Genomic DNA, 19,471 nt, shown 5'->3' on the forward strand with positions numbered 1-19,471 from the left:
ATGCTTGTTGGATTGAAGTGGGTGGACAGTAGGGATTGGAGAGAATGATGGAGGACTATCTGCCTTTCTTCCCTACCCATCCTGATATATGAAATGAGTTATAATCAGAGGCCAAATGTTTACAGCCATTCCCAATTTCTTGTCTCGCTGACGATAACTGCAAACCACCCCCCCACCACTGCCGGTTCCATGGCAGCAGAGGGCACGAACAGGAAAACATGTTGACAGCAGTTAGACCGGAAAATCCCGCCATCAGCCCATGGCAAGGCGCCTCCATCATCACAAAATATCCAGCCCAGTGTTTCTGTGTCTGAAATATTAAGTGTTTTCCAGTCCTAAAGTAAAGTGAAAAAAATACCTTTTTTGTTTAAAGAATGCACAGGTCCAGAAATGTGATGACATTGGACTCATTTCTCATGCGCTAAGCGCTAAGCCTCAACATGGGGAAGGCAGGATGTGCACACACACTACAAAAGAGTCACATTGGTTCGACACTAAAGATCTCCATGGCCCACGTCTGTAACAAGCATTATACTTACACAGGGAATGGAGCTAATCTTCACTGTGGCTGCATCAAAATCCTAGAACTCCCTCCATAACAGCATGTGGATGAACCTACACGATGTGGAGATGCCAGCGTTGGACTGGGGTAAACACAGTAAGAAGTCTGACAACACCAGGTTTAAGTCCAACCGATTTATTTGATAGTAAACTCACAAGCTTGCGAGGTGCCCCTCTTCGTCAGGTACTGTAAACTGTGTGTGCTGTAATATGCTCTGTCTGAGGCCAGAACTCTCCATTCACCTGACGAAGAGGGAAACCTCGAAAGCTCGTGAGTTTACAATCAAATAAATTGGTTGGACTTAAACTTGGTGTTGTCAGACTTCTTACTGGATGAACCTACACCCCATGGAACTCTCTCCCTAACAGCACTATGGGCGTACCTACACCACACTGACTGTAGCAGTTCAAGAAGACAGCTCACCACCACCTTCTCAAGGGTAATTAAGCATGGGCAATGAATGTTGGCCTAGCCAGAGACGCACTTGAATGAATAAGAAAAAGGAGGTCCGAGACCTATGCTGCACAGTTTGAGTTGTCTGCTGTTGTGAACAAATTTATAGACCATTGTATTTTTTTAATCACCCACTAAAGGTAACCATTATGTATACTTTAATGCATCCATCTGCTTTTCAGGTTACGTAAGTTAGGCACAGTTCAGGCGTAATCATAACCATTTAAACATTTAGAAAACACAATTATGACAAATAAGTTAGCATGTTCAATAGAAAGTAAAGCACAGCTGTCTTGTCTATGGTTTAAATGTTTTGGGACACACAGCAGTGTGTGACTAACGCGTGTACAGCATCTCCATCAGCAAAGCATTCATTTGCACATTTCCAATCAGTGGTCGAAAAAAGAGTTGTGTGATGACGGGAGCATTGATGCTCTTTAAGGACGTCAGTGCAAGCAGTATCTGACTGAAACGGGATGTGTCTTGAAGGTGGACAGACTGGGTGTATTCAGTGAGGGCTCGCTCAGCTTCCTGCTGCAGACACAAGATGTACTGTGGAGAGTGCAGTCCTGATACATCTGCAGGAAAGAATTAAAAACACAGAAATACATCAGAATAATTGGTCAGAGATAATCATCAGGCTGCGTTTGTAAAAGCCTGATAGATTTGTGTAAGTTCCTGAGCTATTTGCGCTCTGAGCCTTTTATTAAAATGATCACTTTCCTTTGAAAAATATTGAACTTAGCCCATTTCCTATATCAGCAAAAAAAAATTGGCAAGGTCGTCCATTTGTCTCAAAAGCAATTCAAGCATCTTCAAAACTGTAATCTCATGATTGCATTTAGAGGAAAATTTGCATTTATACAATCATCCTTCATGACTGCCGAAAGCACTTTACAGCCCAGAAGATAACTGAGAAGTGTTGTTTCTGCAGTGCAGAAAGCAGAGCAGTGAATTTGTACACAGCAAGATTCCATCAAATAGCCTATTTTAGCAGTTGATGGTCAACAGGTAAACACATTCTACTCAAATAGTGCCGTGGGCTTAATGTTTCCTCAGACAGTGCAGCACTCCCTCGCTACTGCAGTGAATGTCACCCGAGGGAATTTGTGCGCAAGTCTCAGGTCACAAAATGCTAACTCAGAGGTGAGACACAGCTTGCACCTTAATCACATATGGGTCAATTCACCAGTTTTCGAACTATTGAAAATGTTTGTCATTAGTAATTTGCTTTGGAACCTCAGTTTTAATTGCAATTAAATACAGCATACATAGGGAATTATTCCATCTTTATGTTTTAGAATTGCAACAGTTGCCAGAATTGTGTTCAGAAGGCTATGTCTCAGCGTTATTATGTCTATTGTTTGGATAATGAATGGTGTTTGAAGAGATAGTTTGAAGATAAAGAGCTGCATTCTATTCATTTATGGGATGTGGGTATCACTGGCTGGGTCAACATTTACTGTCCACCCCTAGTTGTCCAGAGTTTGACATTTAAGAGTCAACCACATTGATGTGGGGTCTGGAGTCATAGGCCAGGTAAGAATGGTAGCAGTGAACCAGATTTTTTTTTACGACAATCAACAATGCTCATCATCAGAGTTCTAATTCAAATTTCATCATCTGCCTTGGTGGGATTCAACCTGCGTCTCCAGAGCATTATCCAGGGTCTCTGCACTGCTAGTCCAGTGACAATACCACTAGGCCACTGCTTCCCCCATTGAAGTGGATCAATCATTTTAAAAAGATCTTCAAGTCTGTGGGTCAGAAATTGGGCTCAATAACTTATTTTTGAAAGAGCAAAATTGTACCGGTGATATTCCCACAGGCTTTGTTTGCACACCAGAAGCTACTTTGATAAAGAGATAAAATGCAAGCCATGAAAGTCGAGTGGAAATATGCAGAGCAAACAGATCACAATGTCAATCAGTGCACCATCAGCACTGTCATTTTGCAGGTGACAGGCATGAGTGGGTTTTTTATAAACAGTTGCTCCCAGACATTGGCATTGCCTTTGCTATAGAGCGTGGTGGGGGGAATGAGCAGGTGCCACATTGAACAAAACAAACTGCTGGAAGAGGAAAGATGAGAGGAGAAAGTAACAGGAGGCCATGACCTCCTCTGGAGTGTTCAAAGACAAGTTCTCTTCCCTAAATCCCACAGATTGTGTGATTTCTTTGCTCCACTGAAGTCTGCCACCACCTGCAGTGATAACTCTAATCTCAGCATTGCATATACTACATTTCCAGCTGCTGCGATGATGACCAGGTGATGATCAGTGGCACATCTGTTTTCTTCAAGATTGGTACTGGAGGTATTTGCGCATCTTCCAATTTGCCATCCACTGTTGCATAAAGGAAGCTATTGAGATTCTCCATTCACTGTGGGTTAACTACATTTCACTCTCATGCCAGAGACAAGTGAGTAGAATGAACACAGAGCTTCACTAGCATTGCAGACTTTCTGATGTTGCAATGTACCATTGACTGAATATAAATAGCTTTCTGATCACTACATCTCAACTCTGCTTAAGTACTGGAACTGGAAGGTGCCCCACTTCATAAGCAGCAAATCATGCAGGTCAATGACTGGTATTCTGGTAGCAGTAATGCCTTTATTCTATAGCAGTCCACACTGTCATCTGCATTTCAACCACTTCGGCAAACTAAAAGGTGGCTACTGGATGATAGGGGCTATCTGCTGACCATCTGACCCAACATTCTGAGTTGCAACCACACACATGCGTACAGCAAGCCGTGCTGAGACACAGAATGTGATTGTTATGCTTCTGCAGCCTGAACCGCTCTGCTGAAGTCCTGCAGGATTTGGCAGAGTGCGTGCCAGGATTTTAGGATGTCCACGCATGCTGCACAACCTCACCATCATGAGCAGATAGCTGGTGCCACCAGTAATCAGGAGAGATGCTTGCAATCAGTCCCCGGAGGCAGAAACCCCTTTGCCGAAATCCCTTTATTTATAAGTCTGACAAGAGCATAAAGAGTGCTTTCAGCGAGTAGTCTCACAAAAACAGGTTAAAGTCCAACAGGTTTATTTGGAATCTGTTGGACTTTAACCTGGTGTTGTGAGACTTCTTACTGTGCCCACCCCAGTCCAATGGCGGCATTTCCACATCAGAATGCTTTTAGTTAGCACCCTACACTAGTAGTCCCTAAGGGACCGACAAGCCTGGTTAAGTACAAAGCAATAGGCTCCCTGACTGGCCTATCAATTTGGGAGAGTTCATATTCTAACAGGCCAACCTCTATTGCCCAATTAAAGTCATCACAATACTGATGAATAAAAATACTACGAGGAAGAGAAGGAGGAGGATGAGGAGAGCCGGTGACCTGGCAGCCTAAACAAACACTTTCTAGCCAGACTGTATGTAAAGAATTAATTCAGCTGTGATACCTGTGGCCTCAATCCAACTCTCCGTTCAACAACAGTGCCACACTCCCCACTTTCACTCTGTTACTGACCATCAATGTTTGTTAGGCTACTATATAAAAATAAAGCATTCCAAAGCAGACTTATAATGAAATCATGCTGTATTATGCATAGACATACCTTCCCCTTAGTCCCTGACTTCCATGTGCCTTTGCCTGTCCTAATGCTACTATGCAATGCAGAGCTCAGTGGCAGCATCAAGGCTGAAGGAAGACTCCTGCCCTTCACTGGGGGTTGGCCTTGAAGGCAGACATTGAGCCAACCCAGAAATGCCAGGCTTTGGTCTGGAACATCTCAGCATGGGTGGCAGTAATCTGCATTGGCTAGCTGAGTACAGGGATGAAAGGGTGTGGACAACAGATTCAAGCTCCACAGGGTTGCAACAACACCCCCTAGGACAGCATCATGTAATGCTCTCTTGGAGGACTGATTGCTGAGTTGCTATGATTCCCTTCAAGCATCTTTGAAAATGCAGTCAGTTGGCGACTGCAAAATGCACTTCCACTACAAGGCTGTTGGTGGAAGGTGCTTGTTTTGCAACGCACACTGAGACAGTGCCATTAGACACAGCATCTCACCACATGCAAATCTCACTTTTACCCTTTCCTCTAATATGAGTGCAGTGTCAGAATGGGGACTGGTGGCTGTGAGTGTGAAATCGTGCGATAGTGCTTTTTCATCATCTTGCAATTCTTGATGTTCTCCCATTGCTTGGCCCAGTTGTACCTCTTGGGTATCTGAGATGTGCGTACTGGTTATGGTGAGGGGAAGCGGTGGGAGTGGGAAAGTGAGAATTGTATGCTGACAACATCTGCAACTTGTATGGAACATAGAACATTACAGCGCAGTACAGGCCCTTCGGCCCTCAATGTTGCGCCAACCAGTGGAACCAAACTAATGACCCTCTAACCTAAACTATTCCAATATTATCCATATACCTATCCAATGACCATTTGAATGCCCTTAAAGTTGGTGAGTCCACAACTGCTGCAGGCAGGGATTTTGGATGAGGACGTGGGATGTGAGAAGAAACAAATATGAGAATGCTGCCATCTTCAATGGTTTCAATTCCTCTGGCGGTCACAGTAGCAATGGTGCTCTGATTACAGCCAGCACTGTAAGAAATGCTGCAATCCTCTTCCCCTCTAGTTCTTGCCTGCTGATTTTGGTTGTGCATCACTTTCTCCTGCGAGAGAGAGAGGGAAGTGTGTCCAAGTAATCTGTTTGGTTGATGTTCCTGTCATGATTGAATTCTGAACAGTGTGTGTAATCTAAGACAAGTTGGTATGATGGTTGTAACAGTGCTAAATGTGTGGGAGAGAGGCGTAGTATGTAAGTGTCAAATATGAATCATGATTAATACAGGCAACTGATGGGTGACTAATGGGGGTGTGATGGTTTGAGCAGTATCAGTGATGTTACGTTTGAAGATGTATTCGCTGACCTTGACCATGCCTGAATGGCACTCTACTCAGGTATTTTGGGATCTACTGGCATTGACTTCCATGGCTAACTACTCCCACTGCTTTTAAACTGTGTGCTTGCAAGTCTTCGTAAGTGTCGTAAGTATAAATAAAGAAATAGAATTGGATTAATGGGTTTAAATGAAAATGAATCCTCTGGACCTACAACTTATGTCCAGCTTTGGGTGCTATACTTCAAGAAGGATGTGAAGATATTGGAGAGATTACAGAGGAGATTCTCAAGAATAATTCCAGTGAGACTGTAGCTATGATCATGGATTGAAGAGGTTGGGGCTGTTTTCCTTAGAAAAAAGGAGGCTGAGAGGAGATTTAATAGAGGTATTCAGGATTCTCAGGGGTATGGACAGGGTAAATAATGAGAAACTGTTCCCACGCAAGACCATCAAGAGCTAGGTTCAAAATAATGAGCAAAATTGATGTGGGGATTTTTCGCTCAGAGGATGATTGTCACCTAGAATGCATTTTCACGAAAGCTTGGTGGAGGCTGGTTTGATTGAATTATTCAAAAGGGAATTGGATTGCTATCTGAAAGAAAGAATGTGTGAGGTTACAGGGATTAGGCAGGGAAGCGGAATACGTCGAATGCTCTTTTAGAGAGATGTGCAGCCTCGATGGGCTGAATGGCTTCCTTCTGCACTGTAAAGATTTGGTGGTTCTTTGATCTCTGGGTTTTAAAACATGTATTTACAGAGATAATGGCTGCATCAGTTTTAATCTTCTAGAATTCCTCTGATTCTAGAACATTTCCCATGGTTTGGAAGGTGGCAAACATAATTCAGCTACTTAAGAAAGGAAAAAGAGAGAAAATGGCATCTATAGGCCAATTAACCTAACATCAGTATTGGGCAGATTGCTACAATCTATGATTAGGGATGTGGTAATGGGGCACTTAGAAAATGATACTTTGATTAAGCAGAGTTGCACAGATTATGAAAGCAGAATTATACTGGCAGACTAGTGGAGTGCCCCAGGGGTCGGTGCTGGGGCCTCAGCTTTTTACCATTTATATAGATGATCTGGAGGAGGGAACCGAGTGTAGGGTGTCGAAATTTGCTGATGACACCAAGATTGGGGGAACGGCAAATTGTGCGGAGGGTGTGGAGAGTCTGCAGAAGGATCTAGATAGGCTGGGCAAATGGGCCAGGAAATGGCAAATGGAATTTAATGTTGGCAAGTGTGAGGTGGTCCACTTTGGTAGGAAGAATGGTAGGAAGGACTATTACTTACGGGGCGAAAAACTGCAGCAGGCGATGGTGCAGAGGGACCTCGGGGTCCTTGTGCATGAGTCGCAAAAACCCAGCTTGCAGGTGCAGCAGGTGGTCAGGAAGGCGAATGGGATGCTGGCCTTCATAGCGAGGGGGATTGAATATAAAAGTAGGGAGGTCTTGCTGCAGCTGTATAGGGCATTGGTGAGGCCGCAGCTGGAGTACTGTGTGCAGTTTTGGGTGCCGCACCTGCGCAAAGATATTTTGGCCTTGGAGGGAGTGCAGAGGAGGTTTACTAGGCTGATACCGGAGTTGAGGGGGTTGAGCTATGAGGAGAGGCTGAATAAGCTGGGCTTGTACTCGTTAGAGTTTAGAAGAATGAGGGGAGATCTCATTGAGACGTATAAGATGATGAATGGGATGGATAGGATAGAGGTGGAGAGACTCTTCCCGCTCAAAAAAGACAGTAGGACTAGGGGGCACAGCCTCAAGATAAAGGGGAGGCGGTTTAGAACGGAGTTGAGGAGGAACTTCTTCACTCAAAGGGTGGTGAATCTCTGGAATTCTCTGCCCGTTGAAGTGGTGGAGGCTGCCTCGCTAAATATTTTTAAGACGCGGGTTGATGGGTTTTTGATGAGAGAGGGGATTAAGGGTTATGGGGATAGGGCGGGAAAGTGGAACTGAGCAGTGACAGATCAGCCATGATCTTATTGAATGGCGGGGCAGGCTCGAAGGGCTAGATGGCCTACTCCTGCTCCTATTTCTTATGTTCTTATGTTCTTATCTGTTTGGTTTATAAGGATGTAACCAACAGGATGGAAAAGGAGAAGCCTGGAAAGTCAGGCTAAATAATACAGGAAGGACGTGGGCAGCACATGCTCCATAGAAACAACATCAGCATGTGAACGTAAAGCATAGCGGAGTAGACTGAGTGTCAGGTGAGATGGAGGCCACACTCTCTGGAGCTTGGCCAATCCGAATGGCTAGCAGCTCCATCAGTCCCCACAGTGCCAGGAGAGTGTCAGTGGCCACTGCCGGGACTGCAGAAGGGAGAGGGGCAGAGGGCCACGGAGTGGGTAGGCAGAGGGATTGGGTTTGAGACAGGCAGTGGTTCAGAAGGAAGGAGAGTCTGACCTCAGTGGGCTTTGCCCCATACCAGCAACCCCGAAGTGCAACACCCTTCCTTCGCAGCCTTTAAAAATGGACGTTAAAAAATTCCTGCTCTGGCCTAACTACCCACATCAAACTGTCATATTCAAGATGTGAAGTGAAAAGAATATATATACATATATCTTTGTCAGCTGGATTACTTTATAAAGTCATTATTTTTTCAGTTTTAAAACTGCTTCAAAGTGAACAAAGGCTAACACCTCAAAAGGTCCTGGAATGTAACATTCCTCGCATCATAAAATGTTCCAGCAAAGCTAACACAATGGCCCAGCTGGTTTGTCTGCTTCATTCGCAAGTCCTGAACTCCAATAATGCTGCTAATGGCGACACATTAACTGTTCCTATACAATGGTTTCAAACAAGAGGATGTCGTTTAAGCACCCAAAATCAGTTTCACATGATTGAGACTTGGGCCACTGGATTCCTTTGGACTCAAACACGAATAGTCAGTTTGACCTCCGCGGAGAACAGGACTTCAGGCCAACAGCTTGTGTAGGTGGCAGCAGAAAAAACTCTGGCTCTCATCAAAATGACTGGAACATTGGAATTGTGCCTGCAAGAATTACTCGCTATATGCACCTTCTCCTATTGTGGAAGTCTTGCTACTGGAAAGACAGAATCACTCAAAAAATTGCTGACCTCCCTCAAAATGAACATTCCATTAGACTTTTGATTCCAAACCCTGGACACATGTAAAACCCTAACTTGTATTTTTACTGTGGTCGTGCCCTAAACTCTCTTCCTTTTTCCTTATTCCCATTTATTGTGTGTGTAAAAGGAGCGGACATGTATGTGTGTGTGTGTGTGTGTGTGTATGTGCATCTGTGTGTTAAAATAAACCAACATTTTTTAATTTATCTTCCCTTGAGTTTGCTGTGAAAATTATTCATAGAGAATTGGAACACTCCAGATTCAAGAATTGGGGAAGATATGCCATCATTTATAAAAGAGGAAATCAGAATTGACAGCTGGCAGGGTCAGTAGTCCGGGCATGACATTTAAATTCCCATTGAACACACACTTCTCATGCTCTCCACCCCACCTGCCTCCAGGAGACCAGCACAGATGTGTTCCACACAAAGAGGAAGGCTAAAAATCACAAGGAGAAGGCAGCACCCATTTCTCCCAGCAGGCCATGCAAGCCTTCATCAGAGGAATGCGGGTGCACAAGCATGTCCTGTATCCCAAGGATGGCTCCAGTCGGCACACCAGCCTCACCTTTCCAGCCTGGGAGGTTATAGCAGAGCAGGTCAGAATGGCTGACAACTGTGCCTGACACACCATTCAGAAAGAGGATGAATGATCTCATCTGTTTTGTCAGGGCTGGATGGGCCAAATGGCCTCCTTCTGTAACATAGGGATTTTATGATAATTCAGCCTTCAGTTCTCTCCAGAATTGAACTCCCATTGTATATTCAAGTGGCTACTCTCTCACACAATCATTAATGAGGGACAGATACCACTATCTATTTTCTCACAGAAACTTTCACATCATCAATCCATTTGTCATGTTGCTCACACACCATCCTTTCCCTTCAGGGCAGGGCTCACCACACACAGGGGACCCACCATCGTACCCAACCTCTTCTCTATTCCCTTTGATCACATGCCTTTCTTATGTCTCTATACAGAACTAGCTGGCATACAACACAGGCAAAAAGAGCACAGACCCAGGGAGGGACAATGATATCAATGCCCTCATTGATTTCGAGGAGACTGCAGTTTAGCTGTCAAAGGAGGATAAAGATCGCTCCCCTGGGGAAGGGAACACTGGTTTGTCCCACCTCACACAGATCACAGTCCATCATTTCATCAAATCCTAATAACCATGCACAGTAATATATTTCTCATCCTCATCAACTGAAGCTCTTTTCTTTATTCTCTAAGCAGTAGATTGAGGCCCACAAGGCAGTCAAGCATAAGTCCAGTCCCCCAGCCCAAAGAGGAAGCTCTGGAAAAAGCATCACTGTGCTCATCCACACCTTCCTCCAGCTCAAGGATGCACACCTCAGTGGGCCATGGATCTAGATGAAGCTTGAGCTCACTTTCTAGAGGACACCTCACTGACACGTCCCTGCAGCAGGCTGGGGCAGGGACAGCCCAGTTCTCTGGCATTTGGGGGGGCTTCTCAATAACAGCCAACCAATCAGGTGATGAGTCTCTGTGGGTGACCACCTACTCAATAATGGAGGTGCGACAACAGGAAGCAGAACACCAAACAGACATTCAACTGTCACTCAGCTGACCAAAGCAAGCGACAGAGGAATCTATCCACTCTCTGTCTGATGTCATAGCTCTGACATGCAAGTGCCTCAAGGTCACATCGGAAACATTGATGACTATCACGGACACCTTGCTCGAGCAGATCTTGCTGGATTTATGCTCAGACCTGCACCACGTGGCCACACCTGGTGGGCACTATCAAAATGTGGACAAATTGGAGGCTAGACACCTTGACCTTCTTCCAGGTTCACCATCTCCTCAAGGAGTAGAGACAGGGCCGTCGGGTACCCACGAGGTATATGAGTGTCAGCTGGACACCAGGGGGCATCCACTCAGGACACTCCAAGGGTGTGCAGCAGCTGAGAGAGTCCCTTCTACCTGTGACCTCATTATCTCCGATTGTTCCAGCCTCAGAGGGTCCTTTTGCCCCTCATCAGACCGGGGCCCTCCAGGGCATGGGGCCACCAGAGAATGTCCGCCAAGGTCATTGCAGACATCAGGACGTATAAGTCAGCAGGCTGCCACCTCTGCTGTAGATGTCAAGGCTGCACCCAGGTGAAACATTAGTGGTAGGAAAGTTAAAAAATATTGATGTCACTTTTGAATCATGCGTGTGCTATCGCTAGAAAGAAATTTTATTTCTGTGAATAAATTTGATGTGAATGTGAATTGACAGCAAAGTGAATTGTACATCGGAACGACTTTTGTCAAGGTTTAGCCATCCTCCCACCCAGTGATAGTGTCCCGCTGTGAGATTAACATTCATGTGATGTCAACTCCGCAACCTTGTGTGGTGTCAGAAAAATGTGTTCAAATGTGATGTGACTTTTGAGTTTCTACCCTTCTTCCTCAAGGAACACCACTGAGTAAGGGCAGCTCATCAGCATTGATATTCTAGTGGCATTTATATCTCCTCAGTGCGAACGACAGAAGACAAGCCATGGACAGGAGGAGGAGCTGGCTAGCCATGTCCTCACCTCAGTGGCTGCAGTGTTTGCAACGTGAGATGGTGATGAAAGCATCAAGTCTCCTCTTGCGTCGCTCTTGTTAGTTAGTGGGCTCTCTGTTCCCAGAGTGAGTGTATTCCCAGGACACTGTGGACCAAAGCAGAGATCGTGACTTGGCCATTTATGAGGCCAGCCTACATAAGTGTGAATGCAGAACTCAAACTCTCTGTGAGTGGTTGGATATCTGCTGAGATGAAAGGCAATGGCATTGAGGGCTAGGAGAGATGTACCCATATGCCCCCACTTAACTTTAGACTTCCAGAAACCTGTGAGCAATTAAATTATCACAGCACATCTCCCCATCTTCTTTCCTCAATGGCATCATTACATCCACACTGTGCCTCAGCAGCCTCTTGAGGTTCCTTGATCTCTGGGTCTTCATCCTCCAATAAATTGTCATCCTCCTCTAGTTCACCTCTGGCAAAGGGTCACCATCCCTGCAGATGTTCTGACCCCTCAAACATCCCAGGCACCTGAGGAGACTCGGGGTATAGGGGTTATGGTAGCTTCCAGGGTACCTTGCACCAATGTGCAGTATGTGCTTTAAATGATCACACACCAGTTGTACACTGATGGAAGAATAGCCCCAGTGGTTTCTAAACATTAGGAGCTGCTGCCAGGGAGCCTGTACATAGGTGCAGTTAATTGCACCCTGCACTCTTGGGAAGCCTGAGATGGCTGCATAGTTGGTGAATCTCACAGCCCGGATCTCCTCATCCAGACCTAACTTGGCATAATAATGTGCCTAGCTGTAAAGGGCATCTGTGACCTCCTTTATGCATTGATGTGTTATGAATGAAAAATACCACCCAGACACCCTGTGAATCTGTAGAAAGACCCAGAGGCAAAGAAATTGAATGCTACCTTCACCTTCAAAGCCTCCAACCAGATGGCCATTAGGTCTTCGTGAACAAAGTGGCAAATATGATCTACCAGAGCTCAGGATAAGTGCAGACATGTAAGGATTGTCTCTTATTCATTTGTAAATAGGACTCTCTTCTACAATAAACACTAGGTCTGGCAATTTGCCTCCATTGTCTGTGTCACTACTCCTGACCCTCCTGCTGATGCTTTGGTTCCCCCTGACCATGTCCCCCAAGTGAGGCCTCCTGCAGGAAATGGTCTCGGCACTCCCTCTCCCTCTTTCACCTCCTCCATTGCATCAGCCCTCTGACAAGGCAGAATTGAGCATTACATCCATTTGTGCTTTAGTCTTCTCCCTGAAATGAAACATTGAAGACACTAATGATTAAAGGGTCTAATCAAAGGGTCATCCAGACTCGAAACATTGGCTCTATCCCCTTTCCACAGATGCTGTCAGGCCTGCTGAGATTTTCCAACCTTTTCTGCTTTTGCATGCCTATAGCCTTTCCTGCTGGTGGGTGAAACCTTGTCCCTGACACACATTGACATGATCAAGATGGCATTCTGGATGTGTAACATCTGGAACTCTGTGTCAGGATAACAAGGTGTAAATGAGATGAGAGACGCAAACTAGCTCTGCGCTCCAACCTCTGATGTTGCAGAGTGATGACCAATCATGGTTAATGAGTGGACTCTCTTTGGCCCATTATGAATGCCAGTTCTGGTGAACGCATGACTGGCCTTCTTTCACGAAATGCTACATATGATGCAGGTGTGCCTCCTTCACTATTGCTTGCATTCCCAACTTCTACATTCCTATATCTTACTCGAGTTGCGGTGACTGTTATAGGAAGCCACTGAGTTCTGAATACCCTTTAACAATGCTAATCAAGGTTCTTCCCAGGAGGTCTCTCTCCTTTCTAACTAAGCTGACTCCTGTTCTCTCTTGCAGCGCCAACAAGTGAGAGGGTGCCCCCAGAAATGACCCCTGCAGTGTGCTCCTCCCACACTGCCTCAGACCCCTCCAGCTCAGATTCGCTGATACTTTCAATTGGAGATAGCACCTTTACTGTGGTACAGCAGGGTGCTGGCTCTTCATTATTACTTCAAAAAGGAGTTTGACCCTTCCTCTCTCACTGTCCGTGTGCCTGATATATACCTATAACCTCACCAAGTGGAGGTGGAACTCCTTCCTGTTGATATCAAGCCTCCCAAAGCCCATCACCTGTCAGCATTTCATATATCCTTGTTGGGCTCCAGTTTCCTATCCCTTGATCTACCCTTGCCTTCCATGTTACTCCATTCTCCTCGACCTCTCTGCTCGGCACTGTTCTCCCTTTCCCCCATCACAGCCTTTGCCTCCCTTTGTGTTCACCATTTCCCCACACTCCCTCCCCTCACATTCTTGCTCCTGAAAGTGGAACTCTGCCTGTGTACCACTCAGTAAAAAGTCTGACAACACCAGGTTTTAGTCCAACCGATTTATTTGATAGTAAATGCACAAGCTTTCGAGGTTTCCCTCTTCGTCAGGTGACGCACAAGCTTTCGAGGTTTCCCTCTTCGTCACGTGACGAAACCTCGAAAGCTTGTGCGTTTACTATCAAATAAATCGGTTGGACTAAAACCTGGTGTTGTCAGACTTTTTACGGTGTTTACCCCAGTCCAGCACCAGCACATCCACATCATGTGTACCACTCTGCAGTGGAGTCCTTGTGTGCACCAGTGTCAACCTGAGGAAACAGAATATCCCTAATCTCCACAACGCTGGCTGTAGTCAGTGTCTGAATGTGGAGGCTTGCAATGGTGTCCTTGTTGAGTGCCAGAGCAAACCAACCTACAGTCCCAGCATTAATTGCAGCAAAACCAATACTGCAAAGATAGTTTATGTATGTTGTGCTCACCTCTAAGTCACGAGTGACCTATGGTCTGAGTTATGCCACTGCCTTTCAAACATGTTTCAGTTCAATGTAATTTCCCACTGAGTGACGCAAGACTGGAAGATGCCACGAGATTCCGGTGAGCAGGTGCTTAATTTAGCATTCATGAGATGGTAATGAATGCAAATGATGGGAGCCATTCTCCCATCTGCAGCAGCGCGGCGGGCCAGGAGACTTCAGCGGAGGCTGTTTCCCGGGATCCCCGCTGGGTGACACGGCTGCTGCGAGTCTCTGGCTGCCCGATTTCCGGCACTGTTAGCTCCGCACCAGAAATAGGCGCCGGGCTGTATGAATTATTCAAATTCGAATTTACATTTCACTAGCAGGCCCAGCATTAAAGTCTGTGCGCCCGCTAGCGTCCCCCCTCCCCCCCAGGAGTGGTTCAGTCCAGCAGGGTTTACAAGAGTTCCCCATTTACGGGGAGCTCGCGGCTCGACCCTGCTGGAGTGAAGTGGGCCATGGAGGCCCCGCCCCCTCCCAGGAGGTCAGAGGTAAGGGGAGTGCCACATGGGCATTCTCAGACTGGCAGTGCCAGCCTGGCCCCCTGTCACTGCCCATGGGGCAAAGTGGCAATACCCAGGGAGCACCTTGGCACTGCCCATTGGGCATCAGACAGTGCCAAGGAGGCAGGGCCAGATGAAGCAGGGGCTATACAGGATGGGACTCCTGAGGGGGAGATTGGTGGGGTTGAGGGGTTCCCATTGCCACTCTGCGTGAGACAAAGGGAGGCCAACGAGTGGGGCCAGCCATCAGGGTTTGGGGGGGGGGGGGGTGCGAGGGTAGTGGGTTGGCCTGCCGAGGGGAGTCGGGACTGCAGGTGGGAGAGGGTGATCTGGGGTTGCAGGGCGTTCAGAGGTTGTTGGGGAGTTGGGATGGCGGAGCTGCCGGTGTGGGAGGTGAGGGAGATTTGGACTGCCGGGGGTGGGGAGAGATGGAGGTGGACCGATGGGTCTGGCCAGTGATCGCACTGACCAGTGATCTGGATCTGGCAGTGTGGGACTACTTCACGTACTGACAGGTTGGCGCACGCACAGTGGCCCAATCAGCACATTGCTGACAGCATCTCGGGCAGGAATAGACTCAGCCCACAGATTTTTAAGATATTCCCACTGGTGCACTCTACAGTGCACTGAGTGTGGGAGATTCATTTTGATAATTCCGCTTAAAAAAAAAAGCCGGATTTACTCCAGTTTTTAGGTGAATGCGGCACTTAAAATTTTTTTGGGAGTATCCTACCCAAAGTTCTGAGAACCATAAAATTCCTACAAAGCAGAAAGAGTCCATTTGTCCCATCAAGTTTTCACCAACTCTCCAAAACAGCATCCCACCCAGGCCGCACCCTCCACCCGATCACCAAACCCCCCCCCACAATTACAATGGCTAATCCACATAACTTGTACATCTTTGGACACTAAGGGTCAAGTTAGCATAGCCAATCCACCTAACACTAGGCAGCAGGATAACTCATTCACTGTGAATTCCCCACCCACCCCCAAACAGCAGAATCACAAACTACTTTTGGGCCAGTGGTTTTCTGACTTTTTGCCTGTTGCTGGATTCTCCACTTCTGCCCGCCGTGAAACCTGCAGCAGGAAGAATCTAAAGTCACCTCTCATTCTTCTAAATGCCAATGAGCACAGGCTCAATCTCCATTCAGCTTCTCCTCATAAGAAAATCCCTCCATATCCAGATCAATCTTGTGAACCTTGTTGAACTTGCAGACAAGATTTTTTATGATTTATGCACAAAGACCCCCAAATTCCTGTGGTACCATTTTCTGCACTCATCATAGAACCCCTACAGTGCAGAAAGAGGTCATTCAGCCCATCAAGTCTGTACTGACTCCAACAGAACATCCCTGTAACTTGATCTATTTACTCCACTAATTCCCTTAGCCTATATATTTTGGGACACTAAGGCGCAATTTAACATGGGCAATCAACCAATCTGCACATCTTTGGACTGTAGGAGGAAACCAGAGCACCCCAAGGAAACTCACGCAGTCATGGGGCAAATGTGTAAATTCCACACACAGACCCAAAACCAGAATTAAACCCAGGTTCCTGGCACTGTGAGGCAACAGTGTTAACCACCGTGTCACTGTGCCTTTCTCCATTTAAATAATATTCAGCTCCTTTATTCTTCCTACCAACATGCATTATTTCATTTTTTACATAACCCTTTGTCCAGCTCTCTGTTTGGGAATCTAATTGATAAAATTGGCAGATGGAATTAAACACAGCAAGAAGTCTCACAACACCAGCTTAAAGTCCAACAAAAGTCTTTCTTACTGTGTTTACCCCAGTCCAACGCCGGCATCTCTATATCAGGTGTAATTAAATGCAGGGGTGTTGGATAAACACTACTTGGGTTCAAGAGTCAAATGGTTATGTTTCGGAAAAAGATTGGATTAAGGAACCTGGTGAGGAGACAGGAATGTGAAGCTCAGATGGAGCAAATTGGGGAAAATTTGTTGAGGTAAGCATTTCTGTCAACAAAATGTCCTCTGTTCCCACCTGGTGCAATTAAAAAACAATTCTGGTCACTGTCAACACAAAGCTTCCTCAGGCCACAAGTGAATGTAAACTCCCAGATCCTACAGGACTGGGCACGTTCCCCAAACTGTCAAGACCTTTAAGACCTTTGAGGAATGAAGACAAAGGCTGGAACTTTACTGCCTTGCAGAGGTTTGCAGAACAGAAATCTCTGTTGGCCTCAGGTGGGATTTTACAATCTCACCCTCGTGAGGTCGTAAAATTCCACCCAAAATGTCTCCCAGGGAACTGCTTTTCCACACAGAAGCAGTGGAAATCTGCCGTTATCTCCCTCAAAAGGTTATGGATGCTGGCAAAGGTATGATTCAAGTTTCCAATAGTGAGATCGCTAGATTTTCAGTGGTTAAGGGAGATGCAAAGTTAAGTTGAATGCAAATCAGCTATGGTATAATTGAATGCTGGAGCCTAAGAAGCCCACTCCTTTTGTTTCTCACCCCTGCAAAAATACCCAAAATTCATCAGGGCTGACGACATGGACCACACTGATCTTTGATACTGCAAATTCCTTTGTTCATGTATAAAATCATGCCTATCGGTCCAATGGAGATCATGAAACTGCCAAGCAGTAACATCTACGGAACATCGGGTACAATACTTCAGATTAAGGTAGTACCCAGTTGTCATTTAAATTTAGTTAACATCTTCAAGTTAATCACCTCGGGGCAACCTCTGAATATTTGAGGTTGAAAGTGGTGAAAAATGTATTGGTGCCTTATTGGATACAATATAATCCAATATGCGAGCTGCCAGTCATGATTTTGCATAGAGCCTCTGCTGAAAACACTGACACCAGCATGTTTCTGAACCTTCTGAAATGCCAATCAGCTCTGAAGGCCATCATTTCCCATCAAGGTTAAAGAGTTTTGTTCCTTATCAAACAATTTTCACAACATATAGTTGATCAGAACTATCATTTAAGCAAGGATCTATCTGTCTCTGGTATAAAATTTGAAACAGACACTTTTGGAAATGATAGTCATTTGTGACTATAGAGCTCATGAATTTCCCCATGTGATAATTTCCAGTGTAAAAAGATTTACTTTGGTATGAAATGGTTATCCAGTCATTGTGCTTGCTTTGAAACAGTTTGGAATTTATTTTAAATTGCAATCAGTGGTTGTGAAAAGCATTGATTTTAATTCCTCAAAAGGTAAAGGACAGATCGGCTGAGTTTTAACCAAAGAGATTTTGCCACATTTCTGAGAGAACTATTTTGCTGAAGGTTAAACAAAATCTGATTTTTTCCCCTCTCTCCTGCTCCCACTCCTGAGCTCCCAAACAGTGTTTTTCCTATGTAGCTTCCCCCCCACCCGCTTTGCTGTGTTAATGAACTTCCCTTTAACTGCATCACAAACCCACCTCCCTTTAAAAGTTTGCCACTGTCGATTCGTACAATACATTGAACCTCCGGGTGCCGAACAAACAATGTTTTGCCAGAGTGTCATTTTAAATGTGAATGAATGCCTTGTTATTCTATAATCGTCATAATCTTTCAATGTCAATTCAATCATTTCCACTCGAGTTTACAAAAAAAATAAAAATCAAGCTTTGAGTCAAGGACTTATTGTAGGATAGCTCACCTGGACTGAACAAAACGATCCCCTTTAAGTACACATACTCCTTTGTGCTGATGTCTATGCTCCAGCACTTAGTTAAGAATGACTTGACTTTGTGTACTTCAGCGGCTGATGGCTCAGTGATTGTTTTCTCGTCGCTGCCTTTGCCCTCCTGGTTTGTTAGAATCTCTTTCAGTATGCTGGTCCTGGATGGTTCAATCACTTCGAAATCCACCCCTTCCTGAGCCAAGCCCAATACAAAGAGGGCAGCCCAGCAGTTTTCCAGCAGCAGCAGCTGGTCTGGTTGCAGCAGCCCCCGAAAGGAGGGCAGGTTTTTAATAAAGTTCACAGTCTTGAGCAGAACTTCAGAAGCAGCCTTGCAGGCAATGTACGGCGATCCCAGCGCGACTTTATCCTTGGATTCGTGCTTGCAGCTGCAGGTGGGTAGATGCTGATGTCTCTTGTGGTTTAAGATGTGGTAAAGGATGCTGCCTTGATTCATCTTATCCTTTTCACAGTGACATTTTCTCTGAAGGGCAGAGTGAGAGCTGAATGCCATCGCCCTGTGAAGACAGTAGCACCCCTGTCAACGGTGCTGCGAGGAGTATCACTGTTTATGTTCAAGAAACAGGACCCTGATAGATCTTTTATACCCTGGCTGCCAAATAACCTTGAACAGCTCTGTAGCAAGTTCCAAGGTTATTACTGAAATAGTGGAGAGGTGGTTATGTGAAAATACAGGCATGGATCAGAGGCAGAGACAGAAAAATGGCATGGATTGCATCTGGAATAACATAAGGTGATGCAATACAATGCTTAATATAATAATAGAGTTAATCTGCTTTTAGTATTCTCAAGGACACTCAGATGCAGGGTCACTTATTAGTTGCCCTCAGAGCCCTAATGCTATTTAAATTTAAAAAGTCAAAATTTCTTTCTGAGTGTTTCACACTTTCACTTGCAGCCCTGTGAAGTTCTGTGAAGAGAAATTGTGAATCATTGCATTCA

The 19,471-nt window shown here is 45.5% G+C and overlaps 1 protein-coding gene across 1 annotated transcript; it reads right to left on the reverse strand.

Annotated features, from left to right (window-relative positions):
- Positions 1-1,177: 1,177 nt before the first annotated feature.
- On the reverse strand, positions 1,178-19,124 carry LOC145342643 (nuclear receptor subfamily 0 group B member 1-like). The gene is made up of 2 exons (XM_080188189.1): positions 18,488-19,124; positions 1,178-1,593 (listed from the first exon to the last, which is right to left on the reverse strand). Exons 1-2 carry the CDS (start codon positions 19,020-19,022, stop codon positions 1,352-1,354), a joined length of 777 nt encoding a protein of 258 aa, XP_080044315.1. The 5' UTR covers positions 19,023-19,124; the 3' UTR covers positions 1,178-1,351.
- Positions 19,125-19,471: the final 347 nt, after the last annotated feature.

This window comes from Carcharhinus amblyrhynchos, chromosome 4 (genome assembly GCF_965287045.1).
Source record: "Carcharhinus amblyrhynchos chromosome 4, sCarAmb.v2.hapA, whole genome shotgun sequence".
NCBI classification, from domain to species: Eukaryota; Metazoa; Chordata; class Chondrichthyes; order Carcharhiniformes; family Carcharhinidae; genus Carcharhinus; species Carcharhinus amblyrhynchos.